The sequence below is a fragment of the Nilaparvata lugens genome, chromosome X (assembly GCF_014356525.2).
Source record: "Nilaparvata lugens isolate BPH chromosome X, ASM1435652v1, whole genome shotgun sequence".
Classification (NCBI taxonomy): domain Eukaryota; kingdom Metazoa; phylum Arthropoda; class Insecta; order Hemiptera; family Delphacidae; genus Nilaparvata; species Nilaparvata lugens.
The window spans coordinates 52,359,068-52,374,828 of record NC_052518.1 but is presented as its reverse complement, the minus strand read 5'-3'; the positions used below and the strand labels follow the sequence as shown (position 1 = coordinate 52,374,828).

Here is a 15,761-nt window from a genome sequence, read left to right as displayed (position 1 = left end):
CCGATTGATTTGAAATTTTAAACTTAAGGTCCTTATACCATGAGAATCCGACAATAAGAAATTCAATTCAAGATGGCGGAAAAAATGACGGATTCTCGAAAACGGCTCCAACGATTTTCTTCAAATTTAAACCATGGATAGCTATTTATAAGCCCTAACTTCTAACTTGAGTCTCATTTCTGGAAAAATTGCAGAGGCTCCGTAATATTCTTGAGAAAAATGGCGGATAATTACTAAAAAATCATGTTTTTCACGGTTTTCTCGAGAACGGCTCTAACGATTTTCTTCAAATTTATACCATGGATAGCTATTTATAAGCCCTATCAACTGACATGAGTCTAATTTCTGGGAAAATTACAGGAGCTCCGTAATATTCTTGAGAAAATTGGCAGATAATTACTAAAAAACCATATTTTTCAAGGTTTTCTCGAAAACGGCTCTAACAATTTTTATCAAATTCATACCCTGTATTTTCATCACCCAATATACCCTATTTTTATCAAATTCATACCCTGTAGTTATTCATCAGCTCTATCAACTGGCATGAATCTCCTTCCTCGGAAACTAATGGGGGGTCCACCCCATCTTTGAGAAATGGACTTTGTAACCTCCCTCGTGCTTGAGGTAGGTAGGTAGAGCAGTTTATAAAAAGAACATGTGTAGTCGAGATATTTCATCTGTAGAACAGCTGTTTTGACGATTTTTAAAAATCATATAATTTCACAATTTACACAAAGGAAAAAGTACTCTGAAAACAATTATATACACACATAAACAGTAGTCTGATCGTAGTTTCAAATATGTTGCCGCCAATCATCATTATGTTATTCCCATAATTATTCTCGTTTAAGAATGAGGCTTACAGTTCAATGAGCAAGGAAAGTTGTGTGAGTGTACCACACCAGATTTTTTGAAATGTTTAGGAAAGTAGCCTTGCTCAAAACATGTATTAAAAATAATAGTTAGTGGTTTAGAAATTATGTGGGCTATTTTTTTAAGGATTGAATTACTAATATTATCAATTCCTGGGCTTGAATTAATTTTTAGTTCCTTAATTGTAATTTCAACCTCATTAACATTTGTGGGCTTTATGAAAAAAGAGTTTAAAACAGGTGTGATATCATTGTTATTGAAGCTTGTGAGATTATTCCTAACCTTTTGGGCTTGCCTTGATCCCACATTTGTGAAGAAATCATTTAAATTAACGGCGTCAACTTTGCAACTATCTCTTTGCAACTCATCTTTTGCAACTATCCTTTTTATCTTCACCGATGGCTTCATTTATATATCTCCAAAGTTTTGTACTATTATTATTACACGCTTCAATTTTGGTTTTGTGATATACCGTACTTCTTTTGTTCTACTTATTATACTATTTAATGTGTTTCTATAAGTTTTGTATTTGTTCATCAAATCTACATTATAAAGCGTCTTTTTTAACTTTATCATGCATTTTATCACGAACGATTATTGATTTAACTATACCTTCAAGGTTTAAGGGGACGATTTTTACGAGGAATTTTAATCACCCTTTTACTATGATTTATGGCATTTATCAAACTGTTTACCAATTTCTCAACAAGTGTGTCAATGCTCTCATGACTTCCAAAAACAACATTCCAATTTCCGTTCTCTAAGTGATTAATTAGAGTACTGTAGTTAAGAGAGGTCTTGGTATTATATTAATTGTCGTTTTGAGAATATTCCCCAACGAATAACTAAAACTATTATTGGCATTTTTTGAAAAAAAATATGATCCAGGCACGTCTCAGACGTATTTGTAACTCTCGTACTCCTGTTAATGAAAGATTTAAAACCTCTGCTTTGTAAAGCATGCATATCATCCTGTACATGGTTATTAGTAAGATGAATATTAATATTCATCTCACCTACTACTACTACTACTACTACTACTACTACTACTACTACTACTACTCATTGATTGACTCTACGGCCCTTGAAGAGCCTTGGCCTCCTCCACAAGCCTTTTCCATGCATTTCTGTCCTGTGCTCGCTGTCTCCACCTACTCACGCCCAAGCATTGAAGGTCTGCCTCCGCGTCGTCCAGCCATCTCTTTCGTGGTCGGCCTCGCTTTCTTTGTCCCCCTGGCTGCTGATACAGAGACATACGTGTTGTACGGGTTTCCGGCATACGTTCCACATGGCCCAACCAACGAATACGTGGTCTTCTAATTTCAGTAACAATGCTCGGTTGCCAATACAGATTATAGAGCTCATAATTTTTTCTGAGTCGCCACCTATCAGCCTCTAACACTGGCCCATAAATTCTTCTTAGGATTTTTCTCTCCCATCGATTCAACAGCATCTTATCACAACTTGTCAACACCCATGTTTCACAAGCATTCATCACCACTGGTCGCAGAACTGTCCTATAAATTTCAATTTTACTGCGTATTTGTAACTCTCGTACTCCTGTTAATGAAAGATTTAAAACCTCTGCTTTGTAAAGCATGCATATCATCCTGTACATGGTTATTAGTAAGATGAATATTAATATTTATTTCCCCTCTACACAAACACTGATTTGATTTGGCGTATTTTCAAGTAACTGGTTTAGGCTATTAACAAAATTTTCTGTATTATTGTTACTGGGAGATCTGTAAATTCCAATAACTCTTAGTATATTATCATTTGATAACCTTAAATCAATGCACAAGGAGTTGGCTTCAGAGATATCACATGAGATTACATTGAAATTTATATTATTTTTTATATAAACACACAAACCATCACATTTATTCATTTTAGTATAACTGTTAACTGCTGTGTATCCTGGGATGTCGTAAAAAAGGGCATATTTTCAGTCAGCCAAGTTTCAGTTAATACAATTAGATGAACGTCAGTTTTAAAGCTATTTAAACAACAGATGAATTGATTGAAATTTGCATTAATTTATACTACGAATATTAGTGGAGAGCATATTAAGGAACTCGACATTTTTTCCAGTTATTGTAGGAACATAATTTGTATAATCATCAATTTCCAGCGTGAGATTTTCAACTTCCACTAAACCAAGAATTTCATTCACATTGGCCATGGAAAAAATGGTTCAATTTATTGCTGGCTAAATGAAATGATGATTGATAGTTATCAATGCTACATTTCTGTTGAGTTGAGGAATCGTTATAGTAATTTGTAACAGAGACCATTGACCTAAGTTCTAAATGTGGAATTTTATTGCCCATATTCGGTTTTATCAATTAACGTTTGAATTGCTCTAATATACGTTGGGCAGGTTGTATAATTGACTCTATGATTATGTTCTTTTTCAATTTTTGCAATTTGCACAGGTAGGGGCTTGTGCTTTGTTGGGACAGGACTTAAATTCATGTCCTTCTAAAGCACAGTGACCACAAATTGTGGATTTAGCCCTGCAAAACTAAGAAACATGCCCTACAGCCATACATTTGAAACAACGTGATACTGATACCGGTACATAATCTTTTGCTCTACAGTCAACGATTGTAGTTTTCAAAAATTCACCAAATTTATCAATATTTTTATCAAGTTCTTTTTATTAAAATTATAATTTTGTTTAGCGTACCTTGATGAGTGGTACCCCAGCGTTCTCTCTATCTTCAAGCACAATATTTTTGCTAGAATCTGCCTCCGCAAACCTATACAGAGCAGGGGATGGCAGAATGAGGGGATGCTTCTTATCCTCATCCAGCAGAATACTATCCAAAGTTCTTTCGAGCATGCTGAAAAATTAAAATTACAAAATTTTCGTATTAGATATCTGTTTCAAAAGTTCTACAGAGGCAAATTTTTATGTGAGGCACAAGTGGAGCAACTTTATTCATGATGCGAAACTCTCAACTTTGGACTGAGTTATAAGAATCACATGTGATGCATTTACAAGGCCAGAGGTGAGCTAATTAATTTGAATTAGAAACCATTGTTGACTAATGGTGTCACATGGTTACATTTTTTGGTTGCTATGGGCAACCAACTTAATGATTACCTTGTTCATAAGTTATTCAGTTTGTATTCAACTATATTAATAAATAGATGTTAATGGTGGGTACCCACTAGTACGACAAACCACTCGGTCGACGTTGTAAACAAAGGTATTATACGTCATCACTAGGCATTCGGTCGACGTAGAACGTCATCAATTTATATATAGCATATACACTAGATCTGTGACGTTTTGAAGATTGATACTAGCGCTACCTAAAACATTCTTACCAGCTTTGTCTCTCTACATTTTTCTACTTGTTTCTATATCCAACTAAATTATTTTCTTCTAAAACAAAGCAATGGGTTTCTTCCTTGTTGATCTTGACTTGCTGCTTGCTGGAACCGTTAGACCCAAAGCTTCGATGTGATATTTTATTAAAATTTCAAGTTGAAAATTAGCTTTCATAGTTTAGTAATATACTAAAAAACATTTTGGCTATTTATGTGTTTAACATAACAACATAGTGCAATAAGGTAAGTCAGAGTTAGGATAGAAATTTGTAAGTTACTGTTCTGTAAAATAACTCAATTTATAATATAATTGTACAAAAAAATAGACATGAATTATGATATTTCTCAATTAATTTGTCAAAGGATGATATTGACATATTGTACACTGATTTTACACTGATGACTACAGTACTCTTTTACAAACGAATAAGTACGGTAGGTCGTTTGCATTAGCCTACGGCTTAATTTTACAATATCTTGGCAACACATTTTGAGTAAACCTAAATTTTGTTATTATAATAATATGATTTATTAAAATTTAAAGTTGAAAATAGGTTTCCATTAATAAGTTTGTTTGATAGTCAGATTATTGCTATAGGCCTATTTCTGATATGCTATGCAGTACAGGCTGAGTAGTATTGGCTTACACAGACCTCTCCGACTACCCTATAGGCCTATAGTGAGGTCCATGTTATAATGGTATTAAAGAAAGATAGCGGAACAGCCTTGCCGATTCTCAGCCTTGCAACTGACTTCTATAGTCGATAGTTAGCCTACTACTTATTATACTTTCACATTGTTGAAAACCCATCTGGCAACATTGCGGAGCTAGAATGGGATAGTGGCCGTAGTGCTATCTGCTTTTTCGAATGATAAACAAGGATATAATAGCAACGCCATTGCTAATCAAACACTGCTATTACAACGTGGACCTCACTTTTTTAGATTTTTGTTTGTCAACTATTGTTGGCCTAGCCCACCTTCAGGGATCCTACTGTTCATATTATAGCCAATGGCTTTTGGAAATTTTGCTGATAAAAATATTCCTTTGCATCATCAATGCAGGGATTTATTACTGTTCTTCATTTTCAAACTACTAAAATCAATTTTCTGATTGTGGTGGAGATAGCCTACAAACTTTTTATTCAAAATGTTTGCTGTGATACAATTCAATCAATTTTATTATTTGTCACAGGCTAAACAACAGTTAGCATTGACAATAGTCATATACATTAAAGACATGAAAATTTTAACATCCATATACAAAGTTGGACTTTAAGAAGTAATAAATAATATATCAGTTACATAATTATACAGTTTGTGATCACTTAGAATGATTTGAAAAATTGCTTTGGTTAATGAGTTACTTCGTGTTACCTAAATTTAATTATTTTTTTTAACTGTATATTATTATATCATGGTCAATCTTATTTTAAGAATACACACAACATGTATCTGGTATAGGCTACATAGAATTAAATAATTGAGTTTGAAGATTTTGTGTGTTTGTGTCATTATTGTAATGTAAGGCCTATTGAAACAGTGGTGAATTATCAAGATTCTTTCAATAATGGTGCATTACAATAAAATATAAGACATGTTGAAACATTTATTGAATAACTTTTAGGGTTTATATTCCTGAAAGAAAATTGATTCCTGGAGACACAGCTCAAGAAATTTTAGAATTGTATAGAAGCTGCAAATTAATTTTTTTTTCAGGTTCACCTTGTATGATGTGACTATCTTATTCAATATTCTGGTTTTGAGGAAAGCATTTGCCAATCATATCGAACGTAAGTAATATTTGAGGAGACTATATTATGCTTTTCTTACAATTATTATCAACTGTTACTATTAACAGTGAGTTAGTTATATTTATATTTATATTGATACAACTGTTATCAATAGTAACAATTACTATTAACTATTAGGCTAGGGCCACACGAGCGCACATAGTGCGTCCGTTGCAACTTACTTTTTGCGGCCGTCGCCAATGACACCACACGAGCGTTGAGTGTGGTGCGTCAACGTCAGTTGGCTTTACGCAATTGAACCAGACGAAGTAATAACTTTTGCATGTCTCGACGTGCATTGTAGCAATTCTACGCATTTCAAAAAATCACCGTCCGTTACGACTTCCGTTACTTGGTACGCACGTACCACCAATGTTGTCACCAATTCACTTCTATGTATTTCTACAACTGACGTCAAAAAGTAAGTTGCAACGGATGCACTTTGTGCGCTCGTGTGGCCCTAGCCTTAATGGCCTATCAAGCAGCATACTAGAACTAATAAGAACGAAATTTTAATTATTTACTCTTACGGCTTTTATCGGCAGAGAGATCCTTTCGGATGTTCTGCCTTGCCGTATTACCCAATGTCATTTCCCATCACACTCAAGTTTATAGGTTATGTCTTGGGTTCTTCATTTTTCTCACTAAAAATTTGCACTTTTACTTCCTGAGTTCCTATTTTATAAATTTTAAAATCAAGAAAACTATATTCAAACACAAAATCACATTTAAAAAGCAAAAACTATAAAAATTTTGATGATAGGCTAATATTGAACTGAAAATTTCACAAGAAATTAATTTAAGAAGTTAATTTTAATTAACTTGCTGTATTAATGTGTGCCTAGAGGCAGTGGCGGCTCCAGGGGGGGCATAGAGGCATGGACCCCCCGTGAGCTCAGAAAGTTTTATATTTTCAACAGGACTCTATCAAAAGAAATTAATGTTTAAAAAAAGTTCATTGATTCATACAATAATTAGTACATTATCATTTTATAATGAATCAATCATAATTTGAATATAATTTTTTTAATAATATAAAATTCAATCCATTAAATAATATTTGTGAACCTATTTGAATCGCTAACCGCAGAAAGGCAACATGTCCAGTTTTCATAATTTTACAGGAGAGACAAAACACTTGATAAAACCTAAACCTAAACCTGCAGTAGGCCTAAACGACGTAATATTCAAAACGTCGCCATTACAATGCTTTCCTTTCTGCGGTTAGCGATTCATTTATAAAAATGTGATTACTGAGATTTTAGTTAATTCTGGAAATCCATGAGTGAGCTAAATAAAATGATTCCTACCATTTTTCAGTAAGCTGCAAGAACATTAATTTTTCTCCTCGTGTTTTAACTCTATTAACTCCTTATGTTTATGAGTAACAAACTAATTTTTTTCTGAAACAAGAGGATCATTCCCCCCCCCACCACACAGATTTGTTGTTTTAATTCTAATTCTGGATTCTATCCTTTACAGCCTCAACTGTTTGAAATATTTCAATCTATGATAAAATAACATAATATAAGATCTGAGAAATATTTCCAGATAGTCTAAAACTTGTTTCTCTATACCAATTATAGGTTGCATTCATTTGCTCAGTGTTTCACCTTGTGATCCATTGAGGATGATCAAGAAATCATAAGTTTTGGTTCGCCTAATTTTTCAGTTTACTGCAATTCCCGTCCAATATAACTGGCGGACCGATAAAATTATTCCTGTCCCATCCATTGAATTTCAAAGAGAGAAGGAAATCTTCTAAATTCAGCTCTCCAAAAATTTAAAACTTTCAAGAGTAATAAGTTATGATTTTTCACAAGAGTGTTGAATTTTCGGAAACCTGAATTAAAAAACAAATTAAAATGTTTTTCAGGTCCACCTTGTATGATGTGACTATCTTCTTATTCAATATTTCTGGTTTTGAGGTAAGCATTTGCCCATCATATTAATTGTGAGTAATATTTAAGGAGACATTATTATGCTTTTTTTACTATTATTATCAACTGTTACAATTAACTATTAATGTATGACCTATTAAGCAGCAGCATACTAAAACTAATATAATAGTCCAGGCAATCAATGCTCAAAAAAGGGTATAGAGGGGAATGTTTGGAAGACAATTTCTTACCCCGCAGTTCTGTTTAGGGTATTTAAGGAGGTAAACATATAAAAGTGAAATTTTCATTGCTGCAACAAGTGTCAGTCAACTCAGCGGTTCCACACCTTCAAGAGAGGGGATAAAGATGCACACTTTCAGTATGTTCACCTACTAACTGGTCCAAATTAAGCTGCTAAGTGGTAAATTGTTTCACAGACACCCCCCTTCAAATGTGATTTTCAAACGATCAATTGTTGCAGCAATGAAAATTTCACCCCCTACATTGAAGCTGCTATAACAATGAAAGGAAAACTTGGAATAGTGAAATAATGCATCATTTCAAAGAGAATTCAATGCTCTACGTACATTCGATAAGCATCAGTTTTTATGATGCATTGTTCGAGATTTATAAGCCCTGAAAGAGCAAAACATTGGATAATAACCTGTCATTTTAACAATTACACACCTTCAAGAGCGAATATCTTGGTAACTGTTTGGAATATTACAAAATTCCAGCGAACAAAAAGTGTAGAGAATTTATTAAGCTTCATTTTTGAATAGTTAGTTATGTCAGTTGAACACATTGTTCTCAAAATATGAGCGTGGGAGCAAAACGCTAAAAATGCTAATATTAAACCTCCCTCATCCCCTTAGCACATGAGTTAGGAATGGGGCCTTTTGATATGTTCTTCTCGTAACTAGTCTTAACAAAGCTGCAAAGTCAAAAATAGTGTCTAAAACATTCCCTCCAAATTCCTTAGTCAATTGGTCTATTGTTCAAAAATGGAGATTACACAATCAACACTAATGCTGCTGCAACAGTTATAGGGAAATGCGCATAAGTGTGAAATTATACATCAAATTGAAGACAATTCAATGCGTTATAAGCTCATAATCACAATGGATTTTTCCCATCGATTTTTAAAAAGTTATAAGAGCAAAAATTGAAATATATTGGAGGCAAACATGTTTTTTCAAAAATGTTACACCTTCAAGAGCGGATATCTCGAAAACTAGAGAAGATACCGTATAGAAAAAGTCGTGAGATGAATATTGTAAGAAATTATGTAAGCTCAAATTTTGTAAATAACAATTATGTACGTAAGATTCTTAGTTTTCGATTTATATGCGAGAAACCAAAAAATGGTACCTTTGAACCACCCACACCCCCTTAGCACATGGGGTAGGGTGGGGACTTTTGATATGTTTACCTCCTTACTACCCTAAACAGAACTGCAGGGTCAAAAATTGTCTTCCAAACATTCCCCTTCATAGCCTTTTCTTGACTGGTCTATAAGAACGGAATGTTCATTAACTTGCTGTATAAATAAGTGCCTAGAGTAGAGGAGTGTTTATTTCTGACGTATTAAAAGTGGTCTTCAGATGTTTTCATCAACAATTAATTTTTTCCACATTCCAGGACTTTGACTGTGTATAACCACTTATCTGTATTGAATGGAAAAAAGTTACCTTAGCTTAAAGAAATACCTCTATGACTTCGCCTGTATTCAGGCATTATAAAGTAGGTCTACCTGAATTTTGTTACTGTAAAATCGAATGGATAAGAAACATTTTTTTGGCATTTGTAGTGTTTGTTGTTGTTTTTGACCTAGTTTACGTGTTACTGTGCGTATAATGTGATTGCTTGTAACAGTTCCGTTTTCTGGCAATTTTTCATTTTATCATTGTTTATTTACGACCAACTTATCTGATGAGCTCCTAGCATGCTACTGCACTCTGGTTAGGTTAGGATCTCATGAATATGGTATAATTTGCGCACACTGAGAAAAGACACTATCACAATGTGAAGTGTTTTGTGATGGCATCTCTTCTCAGCGTGTGTGGACGAACTTTCACTTTCTGGATATAACCGCTTCAAAGCCATTTAAAACCATCACGGAGCGCTTCAATAATGTTCAAACTTCCGATTTTTCCATGTGGACTCTGTTTATAAATTTATTGTACAACTTAATATCTGGTATGAAACATAGTGAATTAATGTTAAAAAGTCAGCACCTGATTAACATTGTTGCTGCTATCGTTGCCTGTCAAAGCAATATCTCTATCCTTTTCCAACTTTCCAATGTTGTCAATTTGCTTTTATATTATGAAGAAATGTAATGAACTCACAAAATATTCAATCTCACTTTCATTTCTTTCTTAATAAATAAAATATGATAATTTATTCAATTATAACATATTTATTAAGAAGACTCAAAAATTGATATTATATCAGATATACTGGGATGACTTTATTTAATCATGCTATCTACTCTAGAAATGCAAGACATGGCAACACTGTAATTCTATCTTTTTACGTGAATCTCACTATAAAATGAATGCTCTATGTGAGAGGAATTCTCTTCAACAAATCTCATAGTAGAATAGTTTAATGAAGGCGGCTGAATCAGACAAGGGTCTGATCAAAAGATTTACACTCATAAATTTGGAAGGGTTCTTTTAGAACAGCTAGCAACTCTTTAGAAACTCGCGCTTCGCGCTCGGCAGGGGACTTCGCCCCCTGCACCCCCAATAGGGTGGGTTAGCAGCCTCCGCGCTTCGCGCTCCGGCTGGGAGGCAGGCTTCGCCTGCCCAATTGTCATTTATGACTGTATAGTGTTGGGTAGCAGGCTCCGCGTTTCGCGCTCCAGCTGGGAGGCGGGCTCCGGCCGCACAATTGTCTTCTTCTTCCTCTCTTCCTCCTTCCTCTTCTACTTCTCCTTATTATTATTATTATTATTATTCTTTTTTTTCTTCTTCTTCAATAATTAGATCACAGCTGCTGGTCAGTAAACAACTTGGAATGATGCCAGGAAAGGCCCGACACATTAAAAAGATCTCACACACACGCGCACACACACACACACAGTTTTCGATGAAAACTCAATTTCCCGGGTCGCCATTTGAATTTGGTTGAATTTAGCTATGGCTATTAACTTAACTTGGCGATCTGATCAAAAAAGCTTGAAATAATTTTTTTTTTGGGAAACAAATTTAAATGAGTCCCAAAATATTTGGGAGTGGCCAGGGGTGCCGGAGAAAAAAATTGAAAGTTCTGGAGGTTTTCCCGTAGCCTCCAGTGTAGTATGCAACAGATTTGGTGTTCAGTTTTTACAGCAAACTCATAGTTTTGGCTGAGAATTTTTGGTATTTGGGAAAACTTCAAATTTTCAATGAAAACTCAGCCCGCAATTCGCTCTCCGGCTGGGAGGCGGGCTTCGCCCGCCCAATCGTCTTTTATGACTGTATAGTGTTGGGTAGCAGCCTCCGCGCTTCGCGCTCCAGGTGGGAGGCGGGCTTCGCCCACCCAAGTAGGTTAGGTAGGGTAGTTTAGGTAGGGTGGGTTAGATAGAGTTGGTTAGGTAGGGTTGGATAGGTGAATAGGTAGAGAAGGTTAGGTAGGGTAGTTCAGGTAAGGTGGGTTAGGTAGAGTAGGTTAAGTAGGGTGGAATAGGTAGAGTGGAGTTTAGTAGGATAGAGTAGTAGAGATAGAGGTTAGCAGAACAGGGCATCTAATAATAGAAATAGAGATTATGTGGTAAAGTTGGGTGGGTTATGTGGGGTTTGTTTGTTAGAATGGTTCAAGTATAGTTGGGTGGAATAGGCTGGTTAGAGTGAAGTAGTTAGATTGAATTAGTGAGGTAGGGTGGGTAAGGTGGGGTAGGTTAGATAGCATGAGGTATGTTAGGTAGAGTAGGTTGGATAGCATAATTTATGTAGGGTGGCTTAGGTGGAGTAGGTTAATTAGATTAACTGAGAGAGGGATGAGTAGGTAGGTTAGGTATAGAAGGACACAGAGGATGGATAGGGTAGATTAGGTTTGGTGGGATTGGTTGGGTAGGCCAGATAGAGTAGGCTAGGTTTAATCAGGTTTGCTAGATAGGATAGTAGTTCAGTAGTTTTAAGTTGAGTGATTGCAGTATAAAATGGTGAACTTTAAAACTGCCATTGCATCTCTCATATGTCTTCCCATACAGTTTTTATATAATGAATAGCCCTATTTCAATGTGCTCAACATAATAGTTCCTTATGTCTTTGCTGTGAAATTGAAGATAGGAATGTTGAAAAATTCAGGGGGCCCTGAGTAACACCAGAAATCGAATCTCTTGTATTTGATATTTCTCATTTTTTCTATCCCTTTCAATTATTTTTTGACATGTTTCAACATCATTCTATTTCCCAGTTTGGTTGTAGATTCTTTTCAAATTACCGAAAATCACACAGCACCTATATTGTCCCCCCTGAGTGCCCCTCGGATTAGATTAATTTCAAGTTTTATAATGCAGCAAAGACAGCTATTTATGCAATCTAAACAATGGAATATGATGTGAAAATGACAGAATCTATGAAATTTTGGCTGCAACATTGTGGGGGTCAAAAGTTTTCTGGGCCAAAATTGGAAAAAAATCAAGAAACTGCCTTTACATCCCTCATATATCAATCCAACCAGTTCTCATTTATGATAAATAGCCTCATTTCGATGTGCTGAGTAAGATTTTCCCTCTTGACCTTGCTATGAAATCAAGCATTGAAAAGTTGAAAAAATTAAGGGGTCCTTGATTCTCCCCAAGGTGAATTCTGTCATATTTTATTCTTTTTTCATCACTTTCAATCATTTTTTGACATATTCTAACATCATTATACTGTTCAGTGTGACTGCAGATTTTTCAAAATTGTGATACACTATGATCAGCAGCATAGACACTAGGTCATGTGATTCCAACATCAAAAACTGATTTGAGAAATACGAGCCTATAGGCTCCAAAACGAGCCTATATTGACAAAAATGAAAAATCGCCCTTGCATCCCCCCTATTGAATTTTGTTGGTAAGTTTTCACGGAACTAATGTTTTTCTGGCTGCTGAATCCGATTTGGAGCATGAAAAAGCTCTAGGTTTGATTTATGACCAGCAATGGATGTAACCTCAATGAATGTAGCCTTATTTCGAAGTGCTGAGTAAAATTGTTCCTCTTGACTTTGCTATGGAATCAAGCATTGAAAAGTTGAAAAAATTTAGGGTGTCCTTGGTTCCCCCCAAGGTGAATTCTGTCATATCTGATTCTTCTTTCATCACTTTTGATTATTGTTTGACATATTATAACATTATTATACTGCAGATTTTTCAAAGTTGTCATAAATAACACAGCCCCCCCCCCCCCCCGAGTGCCCCCTGGATTTAATTTTGGGTTTGATGATGCACTATCAGCAGCACAGACGGCGGGTTAGGTGATTTCAACATCAAAAACTGATGTGAATAATACAGAGCCAATCGAATCTTGGCTGCAAAAAACCTTAATAATGAACCAAAATTGGCCAAAATCGAAAAATCGCCCTTGCATCCCCCCTATTGAATTGTGTTGGTTAGTTTTCACGGGGCTAATGTTTTTCTGGCTGCTGAATCCAGATTCAAGCATGAAAAAACTGTTGGTGTGATTTATGACCGGCAATGAATGTGATCTCAACAACAAAATCTGATTTTTGGTTGCCAAATTGTGAGGGTCAAAAATTTCCATGGCCAGAATTGGAAAAAAATTGAATAACTGCCCTTACATCCCTCATACATCATCCCATCGAGTTATTATATAATGAATGACCTCATTTTAATGTGCTGAATAAGATTGTTCCTCTTGACTTTGCTATAAAATTAACCATTGAAAAGGTGGAAAAATTGAGGGGGTCCTGGGTAGCCCTCAAAGTAGAATATCTCATTTGTAATTTTTTTTCTTTTTTTAGATCACTTTTGATCATTTTTTGACATATTAAAACATCATTATACCGTCTAGTGTAACTGCAGATTTTTCAAAATTGCCAAAAATCACACAGCCCCCCTAGAGTGCCCCCTGGATGTAATTTTGGGGTTTCTGATACACTATCAGCAGCTGCTATTTGGCAGTTATCACACTGACTGTCCTTTATGCGCCGACACATGATTTCAGCTGAATAATACTCAACATAATTATTTCATTTATAAGTTCTATATTAACGTTAACGTCTGTCCGCCTGTCTATTGACTGTAACATATAAGATAATACTTATTGTGATAGCAGTTGCTATGACTTTGAAAATTTTTTTTTTGTTCAGTGTTAAAATTGTGAGTAGAAGCTACTATTAGTGTTTACTAACACTCAATTATTCAATGTGGGTACTCTATTTTTGAGATCATTGAAACATTTTGAGATATATGTGCAGGTTTCGTCATTAATTTTCTTTTCAAGTTCTGTATCGAAATCATGTATCATATGACCACGTTCCTATTTGGAAAAAGAAGTTGTATTAAAAATGAAGTTGGATCCAAGATGGCGGAGTATAGTTTTGAAGCGACAGAAAGTAGTTTTTTTCAATTGGAATAGGATCCCCATGGAACCTAATGTCATATTATACTACTTGTAAAAGAGATATTAAACTGTTTCCATAATAATTCTCATTAACTCAGGGTATAATTACAAATTGCGGATTTCAGAGATCAATACAACAGTTCATAAGCGAGTTCTATAACCCAGGGGTCACTAGTTATTCTATTAAAAAACAAATCAACTGTCAGCTGGATTATAAATTACATTCAATATTTTTCTTATATAAATACGAATAGCCCTTACAAAGGGTGGCATGCCAAATGACCGATTCCCATTTGGCCGAAATTATTATTTTGTCGCAAAAGATCGAAAATTTGATTCTTCTTCCCAAATGGTAGAATTGAAACTTGTACTTTCCCAAATGGTCGAATCCCAAATGATCGAAAAGTTTTAATAGTAATCCCATTTGGCCGAAAATCTCAGCTGTCGCAAAAGGTCGAAGATTTGATTTTCCCATCTGACCGATTCTCAAACAGACGAATCCCATTTGATAGAAAAATGTTGTAGTTCGTCGCAAATGGTCGAATCCTATTAGGTAGAAGAGTTTAGTATTTTGTCGCAAATAGTCGAATCCCAAAAGGTCGGAAGTATACTTTCCCATATGGTCGAATCCCATGTAGCCGATGAGATTCGATCATTTGCGACGAACTACAAAATTTTTCTATCAAATGGGATTCGACTGTTTGAGAATCGGTCAGATGGGAAAATGAAATCTTCGACCATTTGCGACAGTTGAGATTTTCGGCCAAATGGGATTACTATTAAAACTTTTCGATCATTTGGGATTCGACCATTTGGGAAAGTTCAAGTTTAGTGGCATGTCAAATGACCGATTCCCATTTGGTCGAAATTATTATTTTGTCGCAAAAGATCGAAAATTGAAGAATCCCAAATGATAGAATTGAAACTTTTACTTTCCCAAATGGTCGAATCGCAAATGATCGAAAAGTTTTAATAGTAATCTCATTTGGCCGAAAATCTCAACTGTCGCAAAAGGTCGAAAATTTGATTTTCCCATCTGACCGATTCTCAAACAGTCGAATCCCATTTGATAGAAAAATGTTGCTGTTCATCGTAAATGGTCGAATCCTATTAGGTCGAAAAGTTTTGTAGTTTGTCGCAAAAAGTCGAATCCCATTTGGTAGAAAAGTTTTGAATTTTGTCGCAAATGATCGAATCCCATCAGATCCCATCAGACCGATAGCCGAGTGAGAAACTGGAGAAGGAAATAGAAAAACCGGTTCTACCGATCGCGCTCAGAATGTGTTGAGCTGAGCCGGCATGAATGTGTGAGCTGC

At 35.2% G+C, this 15,761-nt stretch overlaps 1 protein-coding gene and 1 long non-coding RNA gene across 9 annotated transcripts in view; one reads left to right on the top strand and one right to left on the bottom strand.

Moving 5' to 3' along the window:
• Nucleotides 1-15,761, bottom strand: part of LOC111056735 (protein son of sevenless) — a 482,488-nt gene that overhangs the window by 73,534 nt on the left and 393,193 nt on the right. For all 8 annotated transcript variants that reach the window (XM_039443299.1, XM_039443301.1, XM_039443300.1 and 5 more), the window contains one exon: nt 3,566-3,722. In XM_039443299.1, the coding sequence (XP_039299233.1) occupies nt 3,566-3,722 (157 nt within the window). The remainder of the gene's footprint in view (nt 1-3,565; nt 3,723-15,761) is intronic.
• LOC120355050 lies at nt 4,015-7,941 on the top strand. The gene is made up of 3 exons (XR_005573387.1): nt 4,015-4,458; nt 5,935-6,008; nt 7,885-7,941. It is a non-coding gene; the product is annotated as an uncharacterized LOC120355050 (long non-coding RNA).